Raw genomic sequence first — 27,396 nt, 5'->3', positions numbered from 1 at the left:
ATGTGAGCATATCCCAAACTTCTGAAATTCTTCACATTCAGCACGCGCCATACAGATGCACCGGACCCAAAATGGATTCCAAGCCCAACTTCAACATGTGAAACCGATAAAGAGGATGCCACCTTCACTCCTTCGCTCAGTCTGCACAAGGATCACACGTTCATCCACTGATGATGCATCCAAAGTAACGTGACCGAGGACACCGAGCCGGGAATCAAACCATCGCCTTCCAACAGGTTGATGACTGCTCTTCCTCCTTACTCTATTAAAAAGTAAATGAGTATTTACATGAGAACTCATACTCATAAGTATATTCTATACACACTATATATATCAAATAAATAGCTGCCCAGATAGAATTAAAGAAAAAGAAAATAAAAAATGTGGCCGCTTCTACAGTTGATGTGCAACTGTTTGATTAGAGCTGTGAGTCTGCTTCGCTTGTTTTTCTGTTCCCTGAGAGATAGTAGTTTTTAATAAAGAAATAAAGTTCTAGGTATGAAAAGCACAGAGAGTGTCAAGTGAAAGCCTTTTATTACTAATGAAGGCAAACAATTCAAATTAGTGAGAGACTGAAAACAAACACCATCTGTTGCCATGTACAAACAGCAGCATTATGTGAGGGAAGGTCTCATCAAAGACTGCTTCAACTTTGGATTATTCAACTTTTCTCCAGTTGATTTCGGAAGTAGGGTTAGTGCCGTGCTAACTTAGGACATGACTTGTTTAATGAACTACTATAACAATGACAGCCATGACCAGTTATGCAGCAGGCTGAAACAGTCATTTCACCAAAGTTTTACGAAGGGGAAAACAAGCTATAGAAGTATAACAATTCAGGTCATTTAGAATTTATTCATCTAGATTTTTTTACTTTTCGCCAGATCGATAGTAAAGTTGGCTTTGCTTCAGCTGTAAAAGTTTAGAAACTGTTTAAAGATGTAGAAAAACACTTTTCTTTGTCATTTGAAGCCCAAAAGTACATTCTGAGAAACGGTTAAAACGCTTAAATAACCTGAGCTTACGACCAGAAAGGAAGAGGCACATTTTCCAGACTGTCCTGCGGTGACAAAAAGCGCTCCTGAGACCGTTCACTTCAACAGAAAATCTGACAAATCAACACGTTGAACATTTCCCATGAGAAACCTGTGGGGTCCAGTCCTCCAGTATTGGGAAACCGGTCTTTCTTTACGCAACTGTGACTTGTGGTGGGATTCCCCCCGGCTTAGAGTTGGGACATCTGCCGGAAGGAGGCCAGCCACAGTGGGGATGTATATTCTGTTGCCAGGCTCTGTGCAGCAGCACGAAGCCACAGGACAGGCCTGCACATAACCGCTGGCCATGGCTCAACTGTCTGTTCTCAGGCTCATATACACATCTCCTGCTCATAGCATCTCAATAACTCTGGTATTATTATCAGCACTGCGTGCCTCATTTCAAGCTAACAAGAATCCACTGTAAATATAAAATCCTAATTACAAAACCCAAAATGATGAGATGCAGCTTCTGAGGTGCAACCCGCAGAGGCTGTGGGGCAGCATCAGAAACTGCACCACATGGGTCAGCTCATCTCAACTGCAGGATTTAACTTAGATTACATTTGAACTTTTTTTTTTTAAATGGCCCAAGCCCTTAAACACACTAATGAATTACAACTGTGACACACACACACACGTACAAATGGTAAAGGAGCAACACTGCAAGGTGCTCGGCTGCCGGGGGGAGGACACTTAAAGGGCGAGTGTGAGCGTCTAAACGATATAACCCTAACCCTAACGATATAACCCTAACCCTAACGATATAACCCTAACCCTAACGATATAACCCTAACCCTAACCCTAACGATATAACCCTAACCCTAACGATATAACCCTAACCCTAACCCAGAAAGGAGTAGAAAAACATCTGGCTCGAACTGCAGGGAAAGGTTAACATCCTAATATGACTCCAGAGGAAGCGCCACACTGCTCTACTGTCTGGTGTGGAAACACTCATCAACATGAAGAGTTCACATCTGCAGTGTGAAGAGCAAAAATCTGTTAAAAACTGAGCTTTACTTTGACATTAGAAACACACCAGCTGAACCACTCAGCCTTTTAACCCAGCTTTGAGTATCAAGGGCCTCTTTAGCACAAGTCAAATGGGCCCAGAGCTCTGAAAAACTATTCGTCAACTTTGAATTTGGTGGCTATCACTTATTGATCCAAACAAGGATGAAAAAAAACTCAATGGTTCATGGCAGCTTTGACCGGAAATGGTGCATGTCTGCTGGAAGGCAGAATGTGTGATTCTTCCTCATCACTGTGGTTTCCAGCATTGTTTTCTGGCTTGTAGAATAGGTTGATGTTCACAAATGTATTTTTATTATTACAGCTTCAGATTTACCTCTCTCAGTGCCAGTAGAAAATTATTTCAGTGCATTTTCATCAGTGCATGCACACGAATCATCACCTATTTCTGTACCCGTTCTTCCATTTGCAATTATGAGACACACCAACTGGAGGGAAACAGAGATTTATTCAGTTTGAGGCATGACAACCATTTACAAAAGCATTAATGAAGAGTAAAACACAGAATAAAGGCAGTTAAGAGGAGATTAATTAGTGTTTCTCTTGTGTGGCTACAGTGATGACAGCACAGTCGGTCAACCTGCCAGTACCATCAGCGAGCTGCAAAGCACTGGGTAGATTTGGCTTTTGGGAGATACTGCATATTGGTACCACTAAGACCAAATACAGCATGTTGGGATCTGATAATGTGAAAGCATGAGCTCAAATTTGTTGAAAAATGGACCTAGTTATCTTGATTTGAGGAATGATGTGTTCTTAACCAGTATGTGTTAGCAAGTGTTTGGTTACTACCACAGGAAGGCACCACAAAAAGAAAACATTCTAATCCAACTATGCTATCAAATGATATGATACATATTTCTATCAAAAAACAAGCAAAACAATTGATGAAACTTTTAAGGTCAGTTCACTTCTGATGGAACTTGCTGTTACTTATTGGCAGCCAATCAAACTGCAAAGAAAAGTAATCATTTGACGATAATGATTACATACATTACAAGTGCTTTTAGAATTATAGGAAGCGACCAAATCTTGGTTAAATCCTGAAGCAGTGAGCTTCTCCTCCCTGTAAATGCCTTACACTTCAATTACTTCAAACTAGCTAAAGGACAAGGCAACCATGAAGTCCTGCCATCAAACACTCCTGGGTACTGAACAGGTTGAGCAGTGGTAATGCAACAAGGGTGGCTTCACTCCCCCTTGAAATGAGGACGCCTCTTCTCCTTGAAAGCAGCCAAACCTTCCAATCGGTCTTTAGTTGGTATCACCTTAAAGACAGCACAAAATACACATGTTTACCTGAGCTCCGTCTCAAGTCAGCTTTTAGTGTCTCCATTCATCAATTTCTAAGGTAGATGATATATGGTTAGGGTTAGAACCCTAACCCTAACCCAAGCAGTCACTCTGTTGAACACCCAGGAATAGCATTCCCACCCATAGTTTCTATTTATTTATATTTACAATCAATTCAACTCTTACTGTTCTGCAATTCTAATTTTTATTATTTCATGTTATTGTTGAGTGTTGTACTTTGTGAGTGAAGTTACCAGAGTCAAATTCCTTGTTTGTTTAGTCAAACCTGGCCAATAAAGCTGATTCTGATTCTGATATAGCAGCGTGACATCAGCACCTGTAACAGAGTCTCCATTGTTGACAGTTTGTTAACACAAATGGAGTGTAACAGGGACCCTGTTAACCACCGTGGCCCCCCATGTTCCTCCGCAGGCCACAGTGAAGACAACATGTTCATATAGGACAAACAGAACAGAAGATAGTGGTAGATGGACTGATTCAAACTGCACCAATCCTCTGATCTGTCACAAGCACACAGTGCCTGTAACAAGAACTCACTGCCTTTTACATTTCTGTAGAGTTCCTAACACTCAATCAACACAACATACCTACCATCTGAATGTCCAAAACACTTTTAACTTTGAAAAAGACAAGGAATGATAGAAATATATGCCATATATTTAAGTTGTAAAGTTGCAGGTGTCTTGGTGTATTACGTCTCTTTAAGCTTGGCACATCGAACTGCTGGAAATTCTGTCCATTCCTCAAGACAGTTTGGGCTCCAAGTTTGATGGCTTCCATTTTTGTTCTCACATCTTTAAGTCATACCACAGATTCTCAAACAGATTGAGGTGTACTCTTTGACTGGGCTATTCGAACATGTTTAAATGTGGCTCCTTTAACCTCTCAAGTGTTGATTTAGTCGTATGCTTGCAGTCATTCTGAATGGGGGCCCCATTCTTAGGTACTGTTTACACATACCCGGGTATTTTGATAAACGAAGACCTTTCCCTTCGTTTGTGCCTTTCGTTTATACACAAACGGAGTTTTTTCCTCCGAAAACGAAGCTAAAAAAAAACTCCAGCAAAAGTGGAGATTTTTTAAAAACTCCGTTTAGCGTTTGTGTGTAAACTGGTTGAAAGAGACAAATACGGAGTTTTGGGAATGGAATGAGGAGTTGTCGTCATAGTACAGAGCCCCGCCCCTATCCGCCATGTTGGCAGGATGCTAGCGTGAAAACGCCATTCTCTCCGTCCATTGTTTATCTGGCAAGCATGGAGGTACTAGCAGCATTTCTGTTGTTGAGAGCTATACTCGCTTGTGTGATTTTGAAAATTACAGTCATACAATGTATTGAACAACAAAGATATTTTTCACGGCTTTAGCAGTTTTATAGTCCAGCGCAACGTGTAAAAGTAGCTCAGTCTCGCTATCAGTCCACAAACATGAGCCTGGCGCCATATTTTCTTCTTGAAAAGGATCCGGAAGTTCTTCCTGTCAGCGGTTCTCTATTAGGCTTCTGATTGGCTTGTGTGGAATTCTCATTGTTCTAACACTGCCACCGTCAGGCTTGGTGTAATTTAACAGCTCTTGATAGCGTATTTATGCGGATCAATGTAGACGTGGGTTTTTTTAAAAACGGAGCTGTGTGCACCTAGTTTTTTTTGCAAACGAAGGTTAGAAAATATGCGTTTATCAAAATACCCGGGTATGTGTAAACAGCACCTTAAACAGGTTTTCCACAAGAGAGTCCCAATATTTTGGCCCCATTCGTCATTCCTTGCAGTTCCATTCACTTTCCCAGTCCCTGCTGATGAAAAACACTGCCACCACATGATGCTGCCACATGAAGTTGAGGACACACTGTCACATGTTTATATTATACGCTGTGTATCCTGTCATCAAAATCTGGGCATCTGGTGTGCAAGTTTATGTGGTTAATGAAAACGCAAGGAAGCTATTCCTCCAATTGTATCAAAAACACTCACACAAATATATATATATATATATATATATATATATACACACACACACACACACACACATATACATCCAGCGTTGAACTGGACCAAGTTGTTAAAACAGCAGCCACAGGATGAAAAGTGGCTGCTGCACATCCACAGTCTTTAGCTAACTCTGCTGGAACATTAGCCTCAGATAGAGTTTATCCACTGGACTCTGATATCCTCTGAGGCTGCTGCTGGATGGAAGATGCATGCTCCTCAGTGCAGCTGACAGCAGAACATTTCCACCAGAAGCTGGCTTCATCCGTCCAGCAGGGTGGATGTGAGTGGGCGGGGCTTACCAGGAGAGGCGGGGTTTAGCAGAGGAGGCGTAGTGAACCTGAGGACTTACTTAAATGCCAAGGTTGTGTTTGTTTTTTTGTGTATTTTCAGATAGGTACTGACTTCAGACATCCAAATATATGCTCTCAAGCACAGATAAAAGGGATTTTTTTCACAGTATGTCCCCTTCAAAAGAAAATTGGAGACTATTCCCTGTGGCACGTTAAAGCTCAGAGTATGACAAAACTTTGTAAAGCTTCAATGTTTCCCCAAACCCCCTAGCCTGGGAATTCCCATGCTGCTTTGCACGCGATTTCATTCCCACTGCAAAGGCAGCCTGGAAACCACCGCCCTTATATTTGCCTGAGTTAGGGAACCAATCACAGAACGGGGGGGGGGCGGCAGCAAGACGATGACGACGTCTATGCGCTACACCGAAGCTTGTAGAGTGTTAATCCAACATGGCAGCGGACACAACGTTACCGTTCGATGCAGCCTTAGAAAGTGTTTTAAGTAGCTTAGAGCGCAAGTTTACTTTTATTTTACTTTTTTTTCTTCTTCTTCCTCGTCGAATTTCTGTCGTCATCTGGTATAAGTGATACAATTGGCTATGAATCGTGCGCAAAGCAGCATGGGAAGAACCAGACGCCATTTGATAGACATTCGTAGGGCCCAATAAACGGCTCTAGGCATTCGTAAACCACGCCTCAAATACGAGAAAATGCACACCTAGTTCCCAGACCACCATCTCATCGAGATTGTGGACGCGTCAGCCAGGCTACAAACCCCCATCAAACCATTTAAAAACTGATCTGATGAGGAGTAGATGAAAAACTTACACACATGCACTGCAGGACATGACAGTTAGTGTGCTTACTTTTATTATGGCCAAAATAAAACAATGTAAAATGATTGATTATGCTTTCAGAATATAAAACCAACATTAAAACTGATATACAATGTTGATTAAATACTCACTTGGGCATAACATGCCTCTTCAATTGCCAGACCTGTAGATAAATCCACCTGAAAAAAGAAAAGGCATCTCTCAGAGAAAGTTCACAATGAAGATAAAAATATGACCGACTTTCTTCTTGCTTCATTCCCATCTTTTCCAAATTTAAACAACTCACTGATCGCTGATCTGGATACAAATGTGCCATCATATATCAGAGCAATGTTGCATTCATTTCCCATCAACCCTCTGAAGGTACATGTGGACAGAACTGCCCATACAGATTTACAGTCAGCTGATCTTCTCTCCAGTTCATCGCTTTTCTTCAGCCTTCTCATCCACTTCATGCAGTTTAACTTCCCAATACAAGCAGGAAATTCCATTTGAAAGCATGTTTTAATCCATTCAGACCTCATGCAACATATCCCTGCTTTTACCATCAAACCTCACGACTCGATGCACATTTTCTTTAATACAGAAAAACACTAAAGTCAATCATTTACAATAAAAAGCTGTAAGTTTAACCTCTGAAATGGTTTTTAACTTCTTTAAATGCTGGAAAATAAAAGCTTTTCATGGAAGTTTTCTGGAAAACCTTCAGGTTTTAGAGGCTTGTTTAATACAGAATGATAGAAAGAAAGATGAAATCTGCAACAAATCAATGAGGAAATATGAAGAGAAATTAAGAAAAGAGAAAATGTTAAAATACATGATCATTTTATTTCCCATATATTTTACAATGCTTTACATTTTCTACGTCTTTTAGCCTTTCCTTTGATTCGAAAATCTCTGTATTGCTTATGATATTGTTTCATTTCTCTATGACCAATTCTGTATTGTTTATTGGCTAACTGTCATATTGGCTTTGCTTTTGCTAGAATTACATTTTTGTTATTTAAAAAATTGCATTTGCTTCTCTCTTCTCTGCATGACTTTGTGTGCCACTCTGAAAAAATTCATTGTTGTTAGCGGATCTTATTCTTGAACCTATAACCTCAAGCCTACAAGCTAAAGCAGCCAACCGCTGGATCATTCCTACCACAACAACTATTCACTAAAACCCTGTCTACATTAATCCTTCTCTTCTCTGGCAAGAACTTTGTGACATGGACTACAGGATGGAACGCAGTCTGGTACAGTACATGCAATGTAGGCAAATGATAGCAGTCCTTCATTGCCAAGACAGCCCCACAATACCCAGGGCCTTCAGCATGTGGCACTCCCATCATCTTAAACTAAACATTAGATCTCATGTCATCTTTCACCTCAGAGAGCTCTCATCATTAGTTCCTATTCCAATGTCTTGACCCAACCTGTTTTCAGTCTTTTAGAGTTTGAGTTTTTGAGTGTGTTTCCACATTTCAGCAATTAAATGAGACTTTAGTAAACCTGGTCAAAGTTCTGAATAAAACAAACCTATAGAGAAAGAGATGCAGACTGACAGAGACATAGCTAGCATGCATGATCTTATATTTTACAGTTATTTTATACCCAGAACTTAGTAAACTAAGTAAATGTAAAAACAAAATGCTGTCATGATATTCATAAGTGTGAAATACGTTTATAAGTTTGTCTGCAAACACAGATTCATTCACCCATTTCAGTTGAACGTAGGGCTACATGTAAATGGTAAATGGACTGTATTTATACGGTCCCTTTACAGTCCAGTCGACCACATTCACGATTCACACTCATACAGCATTTCTTTTTCCCCATACACACACACACTCATACAGGTGGATGCATCAGAGGCAACATGTGGTCCAGGGAAGCCGGTGATTCAGCCACCAGACTTCTGATTGGTAGACTACGACTCTTTGTCTTGACATACAGCCTCCCTACATGTACTTCATGTTCTTTGACAAAATGGAGTTGGATTGAGGGCAGCCAATTTAGATGGATAATGTGGAAGCAGTAAAGCAGGAAGACTTTAAGAAAAGATAAACAAAGTGCTACCACCTCCACCCTTAAACACGGACTAATCTACGGAACTGAAAGAGATAAAGAAAGAAAAATGAAACCTCAGCTGGAGGTTCTGAGAAAAGACAACAAACTCCTAAAAGAAAAGTTTTCTGCAGTATTAGATTCACACACATGGAAATAATGCACTTCAAGTGTCCGTCCCATTAACCATTAAAAGTGCAGTATTGACAACTCTCTGAATTTGACACAATATAAAAATCTGAAGAGTTCTTTACTGTAGGAGGAGGAATGCGTATAAAAGACAACAGCCTGTACACTATCAGGCTTTGAATGAGTCCTATGATTCATCACCACCTGCAGTGCCAGGTGCAGACAACAGAAAATCACAAATATAATCGGATTGTGAAATTGAATCAAAGCAGCAGAATACTGCTCTTTGCTGCGACTCACCTCTATTCCTTGGTTGATTGCTAGTTTTGCCATCCTTATTGCAATTGGACCCTGTGGAGCCAAAAATCAAAGAATGACTAACCTTTAGAAATCACAAGGTTGAAAATGAGCGGAAGCTTTGATTAAACCATGCTGTTCAACATGAAATCAGATGTTTTTATTTTTCTATGATATTAGATATTTGTCTTCATATGGTGCTCTGCTGGTTAGTCAGGTAGTCTTATCACCTGAGGGTTGATCTCACGGGCGAGTTCCAGAGCCCGCAGATAGGCGGCATCACCACTGTCATTCTGCTCTACGGAATGATTGACGAGCCCCAGGCGACACGCCTCTGTTCCATCCACTACCCGGGCAGCAAACATGAGCTCCTTGGCAAGAGACACACCAATAGCCCTTGGAAGACGCTGTGTACCACCTAAAACAAACAGAAGAGAACGTTAGAACACGTCCTCTTTCACAGATACGGATGGCCTCCATCACTTGATGAACAACAAAAAGTACATTACTGTCAGAGGGTATCAAATCTAAAAAACACTTTGAAGACGGAGCTCTGATCTAAAGTGTTGCAAAAAGCTGAGTTCTGCATTAGATTTGTGTAACAGAACATTTAAACATTTGAACATAAAACACAAAAGCAAGCAGCCTACCTGCTCCGGGAATGATCGCCAGTTTCGTCTCAACTAGCCCCATTTTTGCAGAGTTGGCTAAAGAGATCAAAGAGTAGTATTATTACTTCTACATATGCACTCCAACAGCCAGTTCTGCTGGATAGGTGAAATGTTTACATAATTTATTAATTAGGCATGCAAAAACTACATACAAACACATCTTAGATTCCCCTTCTGATATTAGAGATTTAAAGATTAGGCACAAGGTCGACCGCGTTGATATGTCGGCCGACCATGTTTGGTCAGGACAAAAACAGCTACTTTCATTTAACATATTAGTTGTAATACTACTACAATACATTTTCACAACATACGTTTTATACATTGAGTGTGTTTTATCTAGGTCATGCTTCCCAGTTTGACTGAAGTGAGCTCAGAAATTTGCCCTGTTTTTAAATCACTTGCTGCTGAGCTCCGTCTTCCTCCACTATTTCACCCAAAACATCACAGGAATAATTCTGTTCTCAATGAATGTCACAATGCTTGCAACATTATTCCTCACCAATTATTCAATGTTAATCATAATGTGTTGTGGGCTTGAAATTCTCTACTGAAGCCCTTTCCTAATGGAAGCAGAGGTTGGGGAGCTCATAGAGGACTATGACCGGTGCTGAGGTCACTGGGATGGCAGAAAGCCCCCGGGAGAGCATGAGATTCACTCTGAGTCTCTTAAGGCCATCGGTGGAGTTGGGCTTTCTCGGTTCTCCCACAACATTGAATACAAGTTGTCAGACTGGGGTGGTGCGTCTTTCTTTTTAATACAAGGGGATCACACGTTTCAGTTACCCCAGGAAAGTCAATGTCAGAGTGCTCGACAGAAGAGTCCAGCAGAATGTTTAACCATGGATTCAAGAGGAGGTTTTCATCTTCAGTCATGGGAAACTGGACCAGACGCCTTGTGTAGAAAACAGCACAGCTCACACATAGGCCAAGGGCAAACTCACAACTTCTAAAAGGTTTGTATACCAAGAAATATTTAGATTTACAGAAACATCTGCACGCCTAATCTGTGCATCTTTTCTGTATAAACGGAATGTCCAAGAAACTGAGGAAATGTGCAGAAGCCAGTAAATATATATGCATATATTTACACACATACTTTGTCACTTTGTTTGATATTTGTTCATTACCCCTCTAGGAATCCTTTTTCTGCAGTCCTTTGAGGATTACAGCGTGAAACTTTTGCCTAACCTAACCCTGTAACCTCAAAATAAAGCACAGAGAGTCTTACAGGCAATTCTGATATCACAAGCAAGGGCCATTTCCAAGCCTCCTCCTAAGGCAGCTCCATCAATCGCAGCAATTGTTGGTATTGGAAGGTTACCTGTACATGAGGGGAAAAAAAGCTTATTATCGATAAAAGCAACTTTTCTTTAGACATACTTTAGATGTAAAAAAAAACATTTGACTTGAGCATCAAAACTGAGGGTAGAATCAAATAATAGTCCTCATGTCTTAGCAGTCTGTGTGATATTAATCAAGAGACTACCAAGAGTAGAACCAACAGGCCAAAAAGAATAAACTCTGACTTGTCATCAATTTGGAGAAATTCTTGGCCACTCAGGATTTTCTGTAAGAAAGAGAAGCAGTGAGATTAGCCAGGCTGCTGGGGTCTGAGGGTTTGATCAGCAAGTAAAGCTAAGTTTAATCAGCATAAAAATAGTAAAATACCTTCAGTATTGAATAAGCTAGCCCAGAGAAAGCAGGGAAATAGAGAAGAAAGGGGACAAGGACTCAGCCCTGTGCTATGCCAAATATCAGCTGAGCTGTTGAGTTTAAGTAAGTCAGAGTGACCACAAAGGTTCTGTTCCAGATGTATTAGTGGAACAGACCTTGGTCTCGAATTGAGTATTTTAAGTTTCTCGAGATCCCGTTCATGAGTGATGGCAAGTCTGAGAGAGAGATGGATTGAGGGTGTGGCACGAGTTGGTTGTTGAGAAAAGGCAAAGCTTTAGATAACCTGTACTATCTCTGGGAGGGTCGCTGGGGAGAGGGATGGATGGATTTGTGTCCTGGACCTGCTTCTTCCACCCAACCTTGCATAAGCAGAAGATAACGGGTGACTGAATTGATTTATGAATGGATGGATGGATGGAGGATACAGAGGAAGGTTGTGTTGACAGTGTTAAAGGTGGAACTTAAATCCAAAAGAACTGATATTGTGCAGTGTCCTCTATCTGCACTCATTTGTAGATCATTGGTCATCTTAACAAAAGCGGTCTCTGTACTATGAAGTACTCTGAAACAAGACCGGAAACTATTAAAAACACTTATCCTTTAGAAATGATATCAACTGTGTCTGTCCAGTCACTAATATCTTAGAAAAGGAAAATTTGGACATTGGTCTGTAGTTACTTAATAAGGGGTCAACATTTGGTTTCTTTAGCAGTGAAGTCAAAATCAAAGTCAAAGTCGGTTGAAGCAACCAGTACTTTAAGATAGAATGATGGTGGCTGTTTGGCACCCAACTAACAACAAAATAACAGCATCTACCCCAAAAGGGCTTCATCTCCTTGTGAGGCTAGCGCTGCAAGCTGCCAGGCCAGGAAAGATCTGACCTAAGCTTCGAGCTCCTTTGACTTTTTACTCAGTCATCAACCAGTAAAGGAAAATATGCAGAAAGCTAAGGCTAACCAGAGTTAAGGTGGTAACCACTAGCAACCCAGCTAAAAACAAACCTAAGCCAGCTGGAGGGGCTCAAATTTATTTGGAAATCGGCAAAAACATTTTTGATTGCTTTGGTTAAACAAGCAGGATTTGAGAAGTGTACTTTGAAAATGAATATTTATAAAAGAGCTTCTATGGGAAATCATGACACAGGGGCAAAAGTTGTGTCATCTTAAAACAACACATAATCAGCTGGGATGCATTCCCTGCATCTACCAGGTGAGAAGACAAAGACCACACAGAGAGATCAGGTATAAGCACAGACTTGTACCATTATGAAAGTTTTCTTTTTCATTTTTTCAATTCTTTACCCATGATAATAACACACTGATGCCAGTCAATAGCATGAATACATTCAAGTCAATAAGTCTACAGTTAAATAATTCATATTCCATTGTTATTTCCAGTCTTTACCCAGCTCTGTGATGAGGGCTCTTGCTTTGGATACAAACGGTCCAACTTCACTCTGGTGCATCTTTGCCCTTTCTTTCAAGTCAGCACCTGCACAAAAAGTCAAACAAGCTAAAGTTCTAACTTCATAAAGAGAGAAGAGTACAACCATCATAAAGCCTGCTAATTCTTACACAATTGACATCCATATTACATTCCATACACCAAGTGAAACATAAAGGAATAAGAAGCACCCCCCAGCATACCTGCACAGAAGATACCTGGGACCAAACTGCAGAAAATAACACTGCGGACATTGTTGTTCTTTTTGATATCCTCCACAGCCTCAAACATCTAAAAGAACAAAAAAATTGAAAGATAAAAAGAAAAATAGAAAAGAAAAAAATCTGACCTTAGAATGGAGAACCCATTTCATATTCAAGTCAAGTAGGTTTCATTGTCCTTTCAGCCTTTTATACATGGCACACAGTGAGACCCGGAACGATTGGTGTTACATGCAACTGTTAAAAGGTCATGGTCACGTTTAAAAACAGTAGAGACGGACAGATGCAGTACAGTGCACACAATCACACACACCAAGATAACACAAAAGGAATTCATTAAGTCATTATGAAACGGAGATCAAGAAAAGTAAAACTGAATTCATGACTAAAGAGCTTGGCAGTATAATCAAGTTAAGATCTATCAATATATTTTTAAATGAAATATAGGATGAGACGATACAATTTGCAGGATATATTGGTATAGCTTGGTGCTGCATTACAATATGTCTCTTCTGTAAAACTGTGTGCGCATGACCACACACTCACAAGTTCTCGTGCAACATGGAGGGAGACGAGATCTCTGTATACGCTACCATGAAGCTTTAGGAAAATTCCTTTTACCAAATGAACTGTCAATTCCTGTCAAAATATCTCTCAATTTTATAGTGTATGTGGTTTTGTTTGTTTGTCTTTTGAAATTCTGTTGTAGTAGAAAAAAAGAAAAGGAACACCATTCAGAAGTCATGCCAACACATGAGCTCTTAGGCTGAATTAGCTTATTAGGCTCCTTATAAACCAACCCGACAACACGCTCAACAACACACCACACAAAGGTCCAAGTGCAGATCAGGATATACAACGTACACCTGCAAAAGGTAAAAGTCTCCAGTGCAGGAGAGGGCAGTAATACAAAGGTTTTACAACAAGAAGCAAATAAGAGACAACAATTAAAAGGAATGCTAATGTCATGATTGCACTGGGCTGTGGTGTTTTGGTCAGTTTCTGGTGAGTTTCAGGCGGGCCGAGCAGGTATTCAGAAAGTCTGGGGCGGAGTCTGGGGCGGAGTCTGGGGCGGGGTCTGGGGCGGAGGCAGTGTCTACACAAAACCCCACTGAGAAAAACACACCTCGACACAGGTGGAATTAAGCCTGTCAGAGGACACACACATTTTAGAATCATCGTAGGGTATTATGGATAACCATCAGCAGATGCACTTTCAGCATGTCATGTGGAACTGCCCTTAAGCAGCTTGATAGGCTGAGTCAGCTTGTGTTGGGCTGAGATTCAGAAGCAGGAAAAAACCCAAGTTGACTATTGACTTGCTAATCTTTTATCATGGTTAAAAAAAAAAGAGAAAAAAAGACATACGTACCAGTTTGACAAGATTTTTACTTATAGAATTTTTGGCTTTTGGTCGATTTATCCCAACAACGACAATACCTGAAAGACATTGGTCATTACAGTCATTAACCACGTGTTAACAGGTAATAATACTATATAAATAACAGGTAGTAATAAAAACAGAGATCGTGAAGGCCATTAAAGAAGTGCAACTCTCCCGCAATACTACCACAAGGCGATGCGAGGGAATGGCTGTGGCTGTGGAGGAGCAACCGAGGGAGGATATGGGCGCCTGTGAGTGCTTTTCCCTCCAATTGGACGAGTCGACTGATATGGTGGATGTGGCACAATTGTGTGTTTTCATCAGGATAGTTTTTGAAGACATGAGCACCAAGGAAGAGCTACTCACCATTTCCCATTAAAAGGACACACCACCGGATGTGAGGTGGATAAGTAAAGGTAAACTTTTGGCCAGATTTACGGAGCTGCTGCCTGAAATCAAGGACTTCCTGAGGCTTTCAAAACATCATAAATGATCATACAAAGCTAGAGGACCACCAGTGGCTTTTAGACGAATCTTTCCTCACTGATCTCACTGGCGAGCTCAATGAATTAAATTTAGAGCTGCAGGGTAAAGATGTTTTGAACATGATGAGTTCAGTGAACACGTTTAAAAGCGACAGCTGATGTCCAGCAGGCTGCAGCTGGTAACCTGCGCAGCTTCCCTCACATGCAGCAGAACTACAACGTCAAGGCAAAGGTGTGACACAGCTGGACAGTGCACGTTATGAGGAGCGTGTTCAGAGCATCTCGTCAGAGTTTGAGAGGCGTTTTACTGACTTTGCATCCATAGTGCCTGTAGCCAGCTACATGTCTTATCCATTTGGTGCAAGAATAGATGTTGATGAGATTGCCGCCAAATTCGAATCCCTTTTGGACCTGGAAAGCTCAGCTCCTGAGGATGAGATTCTGACATTGAGATCAAAATCCGCTCAACCTGGAGAGCATGTAGTGTTCTGGAAACTACTGTTGGAGGAAAGTATCCCACCTCAGAAGATGTGCTTTGAACCTGACAGCTCTTTTTGGGTCAACTTATTTGTGCGAGTCTGCTTTCTCGCACATGAAAATCATCAAGTCCAAGCACAGATCAACAATGACTGATGGTCATCAGTCATTGTAGGAGCTGGATGCAAGGTGACCACCTTGCATCCAGCTCCTACACTCCTGACGAAGAGAAGCTGCCTCCTTCTCCCAGTGCCAGGTCTCCCACTAGGGAGACTACAACGATGTCTTAAAGGAACAGTTTTTTTTTTCAATGCAGTGTGTGATATACTCGTGAGTAGGGATGTCACAATTAACTGGTTTGACAATTAACCGCAATTTAAAATGCCATGGTTAATTAATCGGAAAGGCTTCTCAAAACTGTGTTTCTGTCCCTGCTTGTAAAAACGTAAATCTATTGTGCTGGTACCATCGACAGATTGGCGCCACTCGCCAGGAACGAAAACAAAGCTACACCAGCTGTATGCTCATGCAGGCAGCTTAATCACACAAAGCAGAACCAAAGGGACAGATGCATGACAGACAAAGGATACACCGACAAATTATTTCCACCCCAAAAAAAACACCTGAAGTCTCCCGGAAATATGGGAGTACTTCGGTTATCCTAAGAATGGTGAAGGAGTTATTAAAAATGACGAGTAAAACGGCACAAAAAGTTTCTTCATAAGGAGGGAATACATCAAACATGATTCAGCACCAGTTGGATCATCATCTAACCATATACGCCCAAGTAACGGTAATAAAAACACTGGGACCCTCTCAGTGTTGTGGTGGAGCAACAGATGAGGAGGAAACTGTATTCTGTTTTAGAGAACAATAAACGTGGTCTCCACAGCACCCTGCAGGACAGAGGAGCAGCTGCAGTGAGAGGCTGCAGGACTGAGAGCTTCAGGAGGTCCTTTGTCCCCACAGCCAGAAGGCTTTTTAACAGGGACTGCTGACTTCTTCTCAAATTGATTTATTTAGTCATTTATTATTACTATTCTTAGTAGTAGTATTTTTATTAGAATTATCATTATTATTGTTGTTGCTAATATACAATCATTGTAAATATTTAGAATTTTTTTGAGCTACTTGACTAATTTGAATTTCCCCCATTGGGGGATGAATAAAGTATTTTTCTATTGTATTTCTATTCTATTCTATACTGGCTTGCCGTTGCAATCTTTTGTTGTGCTAATTACAGCAAATCTGCGCAATATGCATTCTGTCTGGCTTTGGCTCTGTTTGGCTTTGGCACCTTGAGGTCGCGCCACCTTGTGGAGGTCGCGCCACCTTGTGGAGGTCGCGCCACCTTGTGGCAGGTCGCAAGATTGCAGCACGAACAGGCGAACATCCAGACAAACATCCAGACAAAGCAACAGACAAACTCGGGCGATCACATAACCTCCTTGGCGGAGGTAATTATATAAAAGTTCTGTAATGGACTGTGCACGATGGTAAGCTCCGACTCTGCCTTTGCTGATTAACTAAACACGTTCTACGCCCATTTTGAGGTTAGCCATGCAGCTAACACTGGCTACAGCCGGACAACTGAGAACAGAAACTTCACCAGCAAAGAGGACGTCATTAGCATCACAGAGCATGATGGCGGGCCCAGGTGGTATCTCTGAGCGCCTGTTGCACTGCTGCACTGACCAGCTGTCCGGGGTTTTACCACAATCTTTAGCAAATCACTGTGTGGTTAGCAAAGTCTGTGGTCCCCACCATCGTCCCCATGCCCCAAACCAACAAGCTTTAATGCCTGAATGACTACCAGCCTGTTGCATTAAAGGTCCCATGGCATGAAATTTTCACTTTTTAAGGTTGTTTAACATTAATATGAGTTCCTCTAGCCTGCCTGCGGTCCCCCAGTGGCTAAAAATGATGATAGACCTAAACCATGCACTGGAAATTATTCTCCGCCTTTGGAAATGTGACCATGCAGATGGCCTGATCGGGAAAGCCGCCGCTTATGACGTGGAGGTTGTTTCCACCCAGAGCCCATGTATGGCTATGCCAAAACTGCCTTTCCCCGCCCACAGCTCTTTGGCCAGCTCATTGCGCTGTATGGATGTAAAAAATCTGTTTAGAGCTCCTGCATCAGAACCTCTAAAGAGCCAGTGGACAGATTTTGTTTTTGTCTGGGAAAGTGACGACAGAACCGAAGAGATTTGTGTGTGCGCCAAATATTTCACCGACGAATGTTTTCAGAACTTGGGCCAATACCGAGCCCAAGGGAGAGCCCAGACACCCTGCGGAGGAAACTCATTTGGCCGCTTGTATTCGCGATCTCGTTCTCTCGGTCACTACCCACAGCTCGTCGTGACCATAGGTGAGGGTAGGAACATAGATTGACCGGTAAATCGAGAGCTTCGCCTTCTGGCTCAGCTGATTTTTCACTACGACGGGCCGGTGCAGAGCCGCATCACTGCAGACACCGCACCGATCCGTCTGTCAATCTCCTGCTCCATTCGTCCCTCACTTGGGGAAGGATCTCATTCCCGAGAGTAAGTAATTTAACGCTCTATAATTGTGTTGCTTTCCTGTATGTACAGTATAGTTATATAGCTTGTTACCACAAGAAAGGGTTTGTATCGTTAGCAGCTAACGTTAGCTAACGGTTAGCTATGCAGCTAATAGCATCTGCAAGCACTTATCTCTGCCAACTGGGCTGTTGGAGGTGTTTGCATGCCCATGAGATGGTTAGCTCGCTCATTTTAGACCAAAACCCCCTACTTCAAGCTTCCTGAAGAAGAATGAATCTGCAAATTCAGTGCATCAGGATAATGATTCATTCATGGTTCCAGAGTCAAAACGGTCAGTCTGTCTGTGTCGTTAGCTCTGCAGCTAATAGCTCGGTCACTGTCGCTAATGTAACAGTAAATAGCATGAGGTATGCAAGTGGACACCTCATTTACTGTAACGCGAGTGTTGTGTACTTATTTGTTGTTTTGATAGCCGTCCTGCTGTTGGTGTTATGGCGTGCATAATATCTGCCTTTCCCCTGATTGAAATGACTCGCGCTACGTGCATCTTTGCAAACCAGAGCAATCAGATGAGAATGTCAAAATCCTCACTCCTGCTTTCCCCTTCACGCACGCCTTTTTTGCTGTGTCTTGTGTAGCACTTGCTTGATGTTTGACTGTGTTAGGAGAGTTGTTCAGTAACTAGTTCGTCATATTGTCAAAGTAAGCTCATATAAACAGGTTTCGCTAGTTTTACGGCATAGGGCTGCCGCGCCATCTACGTGCCACAGCGATTCACAAAACATTTGCGCAAGGTACCAAAAGCGTAAGTAAGGCCACACCCCCACTAAACAGCTCATTCTGAGGATCCTAAGGAAAGCTCATTTTTGGGACTGGCTGTAATTCTGCACCAAGGCAGAATTTTGGGGAAAAAAAACTCAGATACAGTATTAGGGGACCACTAAAGCCTATAAAAATATATAAAAGCCTCCATTTATTTTCATGCCATAGGACCTTTAAAATTAGTGGTCATGAAGATATTCAAGAGGCTGCTGATGAGCATCATCATCTCCTCCATCCCCAGCACTACCAGTGTTTCCCACAGATGTGAAGGCAATGTGTGGTGGTGGGCCGGAGGGGGGGGGGGGGGGGTTGGTTGGGTGTAAAAAATTTAAATTCTTCAAAATAATTCCTTCGTTAATAATTGGTCACACAAAACTTTATTGTATTAACCCTTAAGAACCCAGACCCATTTCTACTTAAATGAAAATTAAGGGGGTTATAACACAGACTAAATAGACCACATAAAACCCATTTCAGAATTTTTTTCCAAAATACCACCCCCCACTGCCAGAGATCTGTAATGTGACATATATGTCACATTGGGAGTTAAGAACCTGGATAATTTCTCCATCAAGGAAAATTATGGGGGACGTAAGGATGGGTGACACAGGTGCGGCTTATCTGCAGATTTTCACATCTTCATTGTAAACAAATTAATAACATTAATTACACTGGTGGGACTGTTCAGCTGTTTCAGACTGATACCTCCGGTTCAGGCTGCTCCTCATCATCAACACGCACGTTTCTCTTTCAATCGCGGAAAATATTTTTCAATACTCATCTGGATTGAAGCAGCAAACATTCAGTGTAAGAGTTTAAAAAACCTACTTTATTTGATTCACAGCTGCTAGTGTTTAGACCTCGACAACCCAACTACTTTTTTTTTTTACGGCAAACTTGCAACTAGTTAACTTTATAAAGAAGGCGTAATCGCTTGCTATGGGACGGGACAACATTGTATTCAAAATATAAAATATTTTTATAGGACTTTTTAATGTGTGACTTTATAAAGGTGCACGTGATACCAACCTTTCGTGAATTCTTTCGTTGAGCTTATCTAACGCGACGCTGAAGCTAGCAAGCTTCCACGCTTCCAGGGAAGCACGGCGGGGAGGGGCTGTGTGTGTGAGTAGGCTATGCGAGAGAGACGCGAGGGACAGAGAGACGGAGGGAGAGCAGGGAAAGGAAATGCAGCTTAACGAATACGAGTATTTTTTAAATAGCGTTAAAAAAAATTATAATAACGAAACGCAATATGTGGCGGCCGGTGTTTAATCTGTGGCGCACCGCCACGAATTAGTCTGTGTGGGAAACACTGACTACAGACCCACTCAATTATGCCTACCAGGAAGTTTAGAGTCTCTTTATGGATCCTAAAGACTTTCCAATATTCAAATGTAGCATATTTTGCCCTTTTTTTTTTTTTTTTAAACCAAGTTGGCACAATTTCCTGAGGTCTAATTAAAATGGATAAGACATGCTTTATTCAAATATCATTTTGCTTAAGCACAACAGATGTCTCCTATTGAAACAACACTTAGACCATGGTGTTTTAGGGCTGAGGAGTGGAGAAATGAAGAGCTCTCTCCACCTCTTCCTGCGGATGTCCCGTCAAGACTAAAAGCTTTTCATTACCATGGCAACTGCTTAGCAAACCCGGGCGAAAGAAAGCTGACTGAACAGACTATCTCTAAAAGAACTGTGCAACTATATCAGATTGAACTGTAATCAGACCCTGAACAAGTAGGAGCTCTTTAAGAGTTCTAACAATCAAGACTCCAACAGGAAGTTGGTGACTAGTTAGTTTTTCTATCCTCATAAATTGGATGGGTACACTTTGTAATGCTTGGGTGACTAGAGTTTATATAACATTGTTAATTTCAGTTTGTTTAATTGTTATCAAAATCTGGCCTCCGGTGTGCAATTTAATTTGATTAACACTAACATAATAAAGCTATTCATCCAGTCACACCAGTAACACTCATGATCTCTCAATTTATATTCATAGATATAGTTACTGTATTGATCCCACAAGGGAAATTGTTTTGCGTTCTCGCATTGTATGACATTAATACCAGGAAGCATTGCTTTCACATCAATAGTAATAGTCCAAGCAGAGGGAAACTCCATTAATCCTTGATAACCTCCAAATACTACCCTTGTAGCATCTCCCTGTATGTCATCCCACAGCAAAAATAATGTGATTAGTTTATGAATTAAAGTAAGCTATCATTTACTTAATAATTAGGAAATGTCACAAATACCGACCAATGTATGCATTCTTGATTGAAATGCTAAACTCCAGTTGAAGTAGTAGTTTTTAGTGTTAAACGCAGGACGCAGTCGGAAACAGCCAGTCAGGTTGACTTCCTCCGAGCCTGTGATTGGTTACAATTGTGGCACAAATATAACTCTCCAAGTTGAGCGTTAAAACAGAGGGAACCATATAGTTGTGTGTCTTCAGAGAGAGGAACAAACAGGAAAAAGAAGTTAATGTGCTCAGAATGGGTTTTTCTTCGCTCATTAAATTATTTTTTGCGTGAAAAGATTTTCTGGACACAACACAGCTCGCAAAATAGGGCTCGGGCACGTGACGTCACTACGTGAGCGGCGGCCATACTGGAGGCTCAGAACTGTTTTGTTTACATTGTTTTCCACTGCGCGCAGACGTACTCCCGCCTGGTCTCGGAACTTTCTGCGTTGGTTATCTATTTGACTTATTGTCTTTGCCACTATGGTCGCACGTTGCTGTGTCGTGGGGTGCAATAGCGTAAGCCGTGACAGGAATGGGGGGGAAATCGTAAATGGTTTATCTTTTTACCGGTTTCCTGCTTGGAGGCGCACCCACGGAGACCAAGTGTCCGAGATAACAAAGCGTCGTCGACTAGCATGGATCGCTGCTGTAAGACGACCAAGCATAACTTTCCACTCAATCCCGGTGTCGATGAGAGTGTGTTCTCTGCATTTTCATTCTGGTAAGTTACAGACTTTTGTGTGCTGAGGTAAAGATCCCCGCCTTCACAAGAGGACACTGTCAGTTGGAAGCAAGGGATGTCTCAATGGGTTAAAAGCGGAGGACAAATTTCGTGTGTATGCATGTATACATGACAATAAATCTGATCTTAATCTTAATTTAATGTGGAAAATACAAGGAAAATTGCCCATCTCCAAATTCACATGGAAAGGGCGATTGGAACTGTCAGAAACAATACACCTTTTTGTCAGCAAAAGTACCTATCAACATAGTTTTGCCATGCAAAGGTGAAGACAAAACATTCTTTGACAAGATTGTGTCTGTATGTTGTACTCTGACCACCATGAGCAGGAGTGTTGTGCAAAGTTAAAGTTGTCTGAAATAAATTTGCTTTGAGATACAGCCAAGTGTGTGTGTGTTTCATTATTTATTTACAAGTAGAGTAACATGACAAAAGTGTAAAGTGTCATTATAATTGAAACTGTTGCAAAGTATAAGCACTGACACCACATACTATATACGCAATTATGTCCGAAAGGGTGAATTTAGGCAGTAAATCTTCGTCGACAATCCATTCCTTGCTCGGTATTTCATAAGGGTCCAGTCCGTTTATAACGCCAATCTTCTGCATGTACCGATCTCTGGCTTCCTTCTGTAATGTATCCCGGTATATCCCACATCCTTTCTTCGATTTTAACATGCTTTTCTCTCACTTTTCTCTCACTGTTTGGTCCTTGATCTCCGTCTTGCCTCAGGGTTTGTTTACGAGATTGTGCCTCCAATATGGCGACCATATCCCAGAATGCAACGCGTGTGCCCGAGCCCTATACATTTGTCTGTGCATAGAGTTCCGCACTGCTCGCGCAGAGCTATAGAGTAATACAGAGTTGCGACACGCTTTGAAGTCGCCGCTAGGGCTGTCACGTGGTTCATGTGAGCCTCCGGAGTTCCAAACATCACAGCGCTGTCAGTCAGTTTGAACGGGTTTTAGCGGGACGGAGCACAAAAACGATAACTTTAACATTTACGACGCAATTTTCGGTAAATATTGACCCATAATGTGCATTGATCACTTCACCGACTATGTATTTTAATCAACGTTTTTCTTTTTTGGAGCACAGAGACACATTTATCACCATTTTAAATCGTAGAGGGTACCCCTGCATGCTAGCAGGGGGCAGCTACCTCGTCCTCCTTTATACTGAATCATGCCAGTGGTCCAGCTTACCTTCAGATCTACATCCTTCAACAGAGCATGATGTTACTGTCTGTTCCCAGGATTTACTCCTGTTGTCCCAAACACTCTATCTGTAGAAGATGTCATTCAGTCTGTCTGTTCTCTCTGGTGTCAGATGGACAATGAGCCCCCCCCTCCCGCGACCCGATCGACGGATTCAGCGGGTATAATGAATGGATGGATTAAAATATGAATTTAACTTTTTTTCTGGTTAAAACCATATTAATGACAAAATAAATGTGTCAGTTGTGAAAAAAATAAACAAAACAGATTTAAACCAAACATTTTATTATAAAATGTCATCATAGAACATGTAAAACAAGCCTTAATAAAGAAGTTATTTTACTGCTATCTCTACTGTTGGGTAGATTAATCTGCAACAATGAACTGTATTTGATCAAATTCAAGGGTTTGGACATTGTAGAAAAGTTCTGAAGTCCTAAGGGTTGATCCATGGCAGCAGCGAGCACCACATCTGCTGACCTCCCTGACAACAACAGAGAAATTAATAAATTTATTATCACAGCTGCAAAGTCATGCTGAAAAAAACTTACTTAATTAAAGAACAGTCAGCTAATGCCTCACTATGCCAAAAATGTAGTAATTTAATCAATTTACCGGAGAAAATACGTCAGAAATACCAAAAATGTATTAAATATATAGTATTTTGGTAATGTTTTAAAACCTAACAATCAAAACAACTTTACACAATGTCACCTGACAATAAAAAGTTAACGGACTTTAGTGAAATGATCACGTTAATTACCTCACGTTAGTAGTGATGTGGCGGCTGAAGCGAGGCCTCGGAGCATGTGTCGAGCAAAAAGGGGCGAGCCAGATGAAGCGTTGGTTCGAGGCTTGTATCGTTTCCATAAAAATCACGTGACTGATGACAAACGAGGCCTCGGATTCAGTGTACACGTCACTGATTCATTTTGAGCGTTACTATCGCATAAAAAGGGTTTGAACCTTGCGGCACTTCGAGGGTTTTGAGTTGGCGTTTGGTATTGGTGAGAGGTAGAGTGTGCGTTGGTTGTATCAGAGTTAGTGGTTAAGTTCAGTTATTATATCAGTCATATCATCTATTATTATTATCATAGTGCATTAGAATATATCGTAATTAGGTTAGAATAGTGTTAGAATAGTTATATAGGATATGAACCCTCGTTTTTCGCGGGGGTTACATTCCAAAAAGAACCCGTGATAGGCGAAATCCGTGAAGTAGTAACCTTTATTTTATTTTTTTTACAAATAACTACTGTACTGTAAAATAATAATTTGAATCATCAATACGAACTGAAGGCTTCAAATTGCGGAGATCAGCACCGCCCCACCGCGACCCGAGTCATTGGATTAGAACGGGAGAAAATGAAAAATGATTATGAAAAAAAAATACAAAGTAGGCTACAGTAGGACAAATAGTGACTCGCGTGTATTTCACTGCTCTTCTGATTGAGCCGCTGCATCCTGACTCAGCGTTTTTTTTCTTCTAAAGCCCGCGGTGCAGGTGTGTTTTTTCGAGAGAAGAACATAGTTAGCCTATCGGTAGTTGTTGTCGCTCTTTTTTCTTCTGGGCATATTAAACCGCAACGTTATTGACACACAGTTTTTAAAATAAAAACCAATAACTTATATTTGTCTTGTTGCCCATACTGCTCTGTTGCAGTTTATTCCTGACTCCCGGTCCCATAAGCACTTTCATACTCCCAGTTCCATAAGCACTGTAGTCAGTGTACATCATTGATATATTTCATTTGAGTGATCAACACCATAGCACTCAATAATACTTCCATATATGCAGTTTTCACACATTTATTTTCATTGAGACACAGTGACAACAATTGTTTATTTTAAATTGCAGGATGCTCTAACTTAGGGTTAATTTAGTCTCTCATATATTCCTTTTGCACAGCAGGTGTCACTAGAGAGACCATTTCAATGAGGCTTCGGGTAATGAACCTTTTGGCGAACCTTTGGGCTGGAAAGCCTCATTGGTTCACAAAGCCTCATTTTGCCATCACTACACGTTAGCCTCCGTTACCAAGCTTTAAGCTAGGTCCCTAAATCCATTCCATTTTTAACATCAACATCGACATTTCATGCTAACCAAATATAAAAATAACGATGTCTAAGAGTATACTTCTGATAGATAATGCTTAAAAATGTAAAAAAACGTTTAAAATGCTGTTATTTTATTAACTTACCAGTAATTGTTCTTGACGAGCAATTGAGGTTAACGGAGCTGCGTCCGTTGTTTGGAACTGTGGCGTCTCCGTGACCCACGTGACTTCCGCATTCCTTTCTTTCAATAGAAGTCTATGGGAGTGTCGCCACTCTCTTTTTACACCACTCTGTGCTCGCGCAGGAAAGAGGACCAAATAGAACGCCATATATGATTGGTTGATCGTTTCCTTGACGTCGAACATTACAATCTGATTGGTTTATCAACGAGAGCTGTCTCGTTGTTTGCCTGAGCAAACGGAAAAAAGCCTTGTAAAAGTGTCAGTCTGAGCTACCCACATATATAACTTAAGTTTAATATATTAATTTACTATCAAATCAGAAAGTGTGGGTTTTTTTGGTCTGACACGTCACGACACCAAAAACACGTCATTTCCTTTCAAAGCAAAATAACAGATTTCTAAACACAAACGTTGACGGGGGCTGGAGCTGAATGTGAGCGGAACTCACCGGTGTCCTCTCCGTCCAAGTACCTGACTCTCAGGTCAGCCTTCTGCTCCGAGCTGTAGTGTCGCGCGGCTGTGCTGCTACCGCCGAGGCACGGGCCGGGAACAGCGCGTGGTGCGGCGGCGAGGAACGAGGCTGTCATCCTGCATGCCCTGTCCCGGTCTACCGCGCGCGCGCCAATGCTTTTCCACAACCGTCCCGCAACAAGCGCCATGTTGACGAGCTGCAGTGCTGTCTGACTTTCAACTTTGAACCAAGTCACATGCAGGGACCACGTGATGCGCTGGGGGACAGAGGGTTTAAGTTTATTTCCTCTCTAAAAGAACCATTCCTCTGTGTATGAGTGACCGAGTCAGACGGCAGAAGCTCTTATTGCACCTAATGTTGAAAAGAAACTTAGACAGGTAGTTATTTTCCTACAGCCGCCGTACATTCCTCAGAAGTTCTGGTTTAAGAAAAGAAGAAAAAAGCCCTGCAACAATACCAAACCTTTTTTTTTCAAATCCATCCATTTTCTATATCCCGATTTAGGGTTGTGGGGTGGGTGTTGGGGGGCGGCTGGAGCCTATCCCAGCTGTCATTGGGTTAGAGGACAGGTGGCCACCCGGACAGTCCATCACAGACACACACACACACAAACTCACTCCTTGGGGCAATTTAGAGTCACCAATGAACCTGACATGTGTTTAAAATGTTTAAAAGAAGTGGTCCCACATTAAGGTGGAGGTGAATTAGAAGTGGTCCCACATTAAGGTGGAGGTGAAGAAGAAGTGGTCCCACATTAAGGTGGAGGTGAAGAAGAAGTGGTCCCACATTAAGGTGGAGGTGAAGAAGAAGTGGTCCCACATTAAGGTGGAGGTGAAGAAGAAGTGGTCCCACATTAAGGTGGAGGTGAATTAGAAGTGGTCCCACATTAAGGTGGAGGTGAATTAGAAGTGGTCCCACATTAAGGTGGAGGTGAAGAAGAAGTGGTCCCACATTAAGGTGGAGGTGAAGAAGAAGTGGTCCAACATTAAGGTGGAGGTGAAGAAGTGGTCCGACATTAAGGTGGAGGTGAAGAAGTGGTCCCACATTAAGGTGGAGGTGAAGAAGAAGTGGTCCGACATTAAGGTGGAGGTGAAGAAGTGGTCCCACATTAAGGTGGAGGTGAAGAAGTGGTCCCACATTAAGGTGGAGGTGAAGAAGAAGTGGTCCCACATTAAGGTGGAGGGGAAGAAGAAGTGGTCCCACATTAAGGTGGAGGTGAAGAAGAAGTGGTCCCACATTAAGGTAGATGTGAAGAAGAAGTGGTCCCACATTAAGGTGGAGGTGAAGAAGTGGTCCCACATTAAGGTGGAGGTGAAGAAGAAGTGGTCCGACATTAAGGTGGAGGTGAAGAAGTGGTCCGACATTAAGGTGGAGGTGAAGAAGAAGTGGTCCCACATTAAGGTGGAGGTGAAGAAGAAGTGGTCCGACATTAAGGTGGAGGTGAAGAAGTGGTCCCACATTAAGGTGGAGGTGAAGAAGAAGTGGCCCCACATTAAGGTGGAGGTGAAGAAGTGGTCCCACATTAAGGTGGAGGTGAAGAAGAAGTGGTCCCACATTAAGGTGGAAGTGAAGAAGTGGTCCCACATTAAGGTGGAGGTGAAGAAGAAGTGGTCCCACATTAAGGTGGAGGTGAAGAAGAAGTGGTCCCACATTAAGGTGGAGGTGAAGAAGAAGTGGTCCCACATTAAGGTGGAGGTGAAGAAGAAGTGGTCCCACATTAAGGTGGAGGTGAAGAAGAAGTGGCCCCACATTAAGGTGGATTTGAAGAAGAAGTTGTCCCACATTAAGGTGGA

General features: G+C 41.8%; 1 protein-coding gene across 1 annotated transcript; it reads right to left on the bottom strand.

Moving 5' to 3' along the window:
* Positions 1 to 2,498: 2,498 nt before the first annotated feature.
* On the bottom strand, positions 2,499 to 25,830 carry auh (AU RNA binding protein/enoyl-CoA hydratase). Its single transcript, XM_075455294.1, has 10 exons — positions 25,580 to 25,830; positions 14,357 to 14,424; positions 12,967 to 13,054; positions 12,725 to 12,811; positions 10,875 to 10,967; positions 9,623 to 9,679; positions 9,203 to 9,390; positions 8,976 to 9,026; positions 6,626 to 6,673; positions 2,499 to 3,337 (listed from the first exon to the last, which is right to left on the bottom strand). Exons 1-10 carry the CDS (start codon positions 25,788 to 25,790, stop codon positions 3,260 to 3,262), a joined length of 969 nt encoding a protein of 322 aa, XP_075311409.1. The 5' UTR covers positions 25,791 to 25,830; the 3' UTR covers positions 2,499 to 3,259.
* Positions 25,831 to 27,396: the final 1,566 nt, after the last annotated feature.

Source organism: Odontesthes bonariensis, chromosome 22 (genome assembly GCF_027942865.1).
Source record: "Odontesthes bonariensis isolate fOdoBon6 chromosome 22, fOdoBon6.hap1, whole genome shotgun sequence".
In the NCBI taxonomy this organism is placed as follows: Eukaryota; Metazoa; Chordata; class Actinopteri; order Atheriniformes; family Atherinopsidae; genus Odontesthes; species Odontesthes bonariensis.
Note: the sequence above shows the minus strand (reverse complement) of the source record. Positions and strands in the feature narration are given on the sequence as shown.

What these genes read in the sequence shown, in the direction of transcription:
- auh (XM_075455294.1), bottom strand. Translation starts at nt 25,790, where the DNA reads ATGGCGCTTGTTGCGGGACGGTTGTGGAAAAGCATTGGCGCGCGCGCG. An exon ending in TTGTGATATCAGAATTGCCT is followed by an intron (nt 9,680 to 10,874) that starts GTAAGACTCTCT and finishes TGATCTCTTTAG; the next exon opens with CCAACTCTGCAAAAATGGGG. An exon ending in CCCGTGAGATCAACCCTCAG is followed by an intron (nt 9,027 to 9,202) that starts GTGATAAGACTA and finishes TTGGCTCCACAG; the next exon opens with GGTCCAATTGCAATAAGGAT.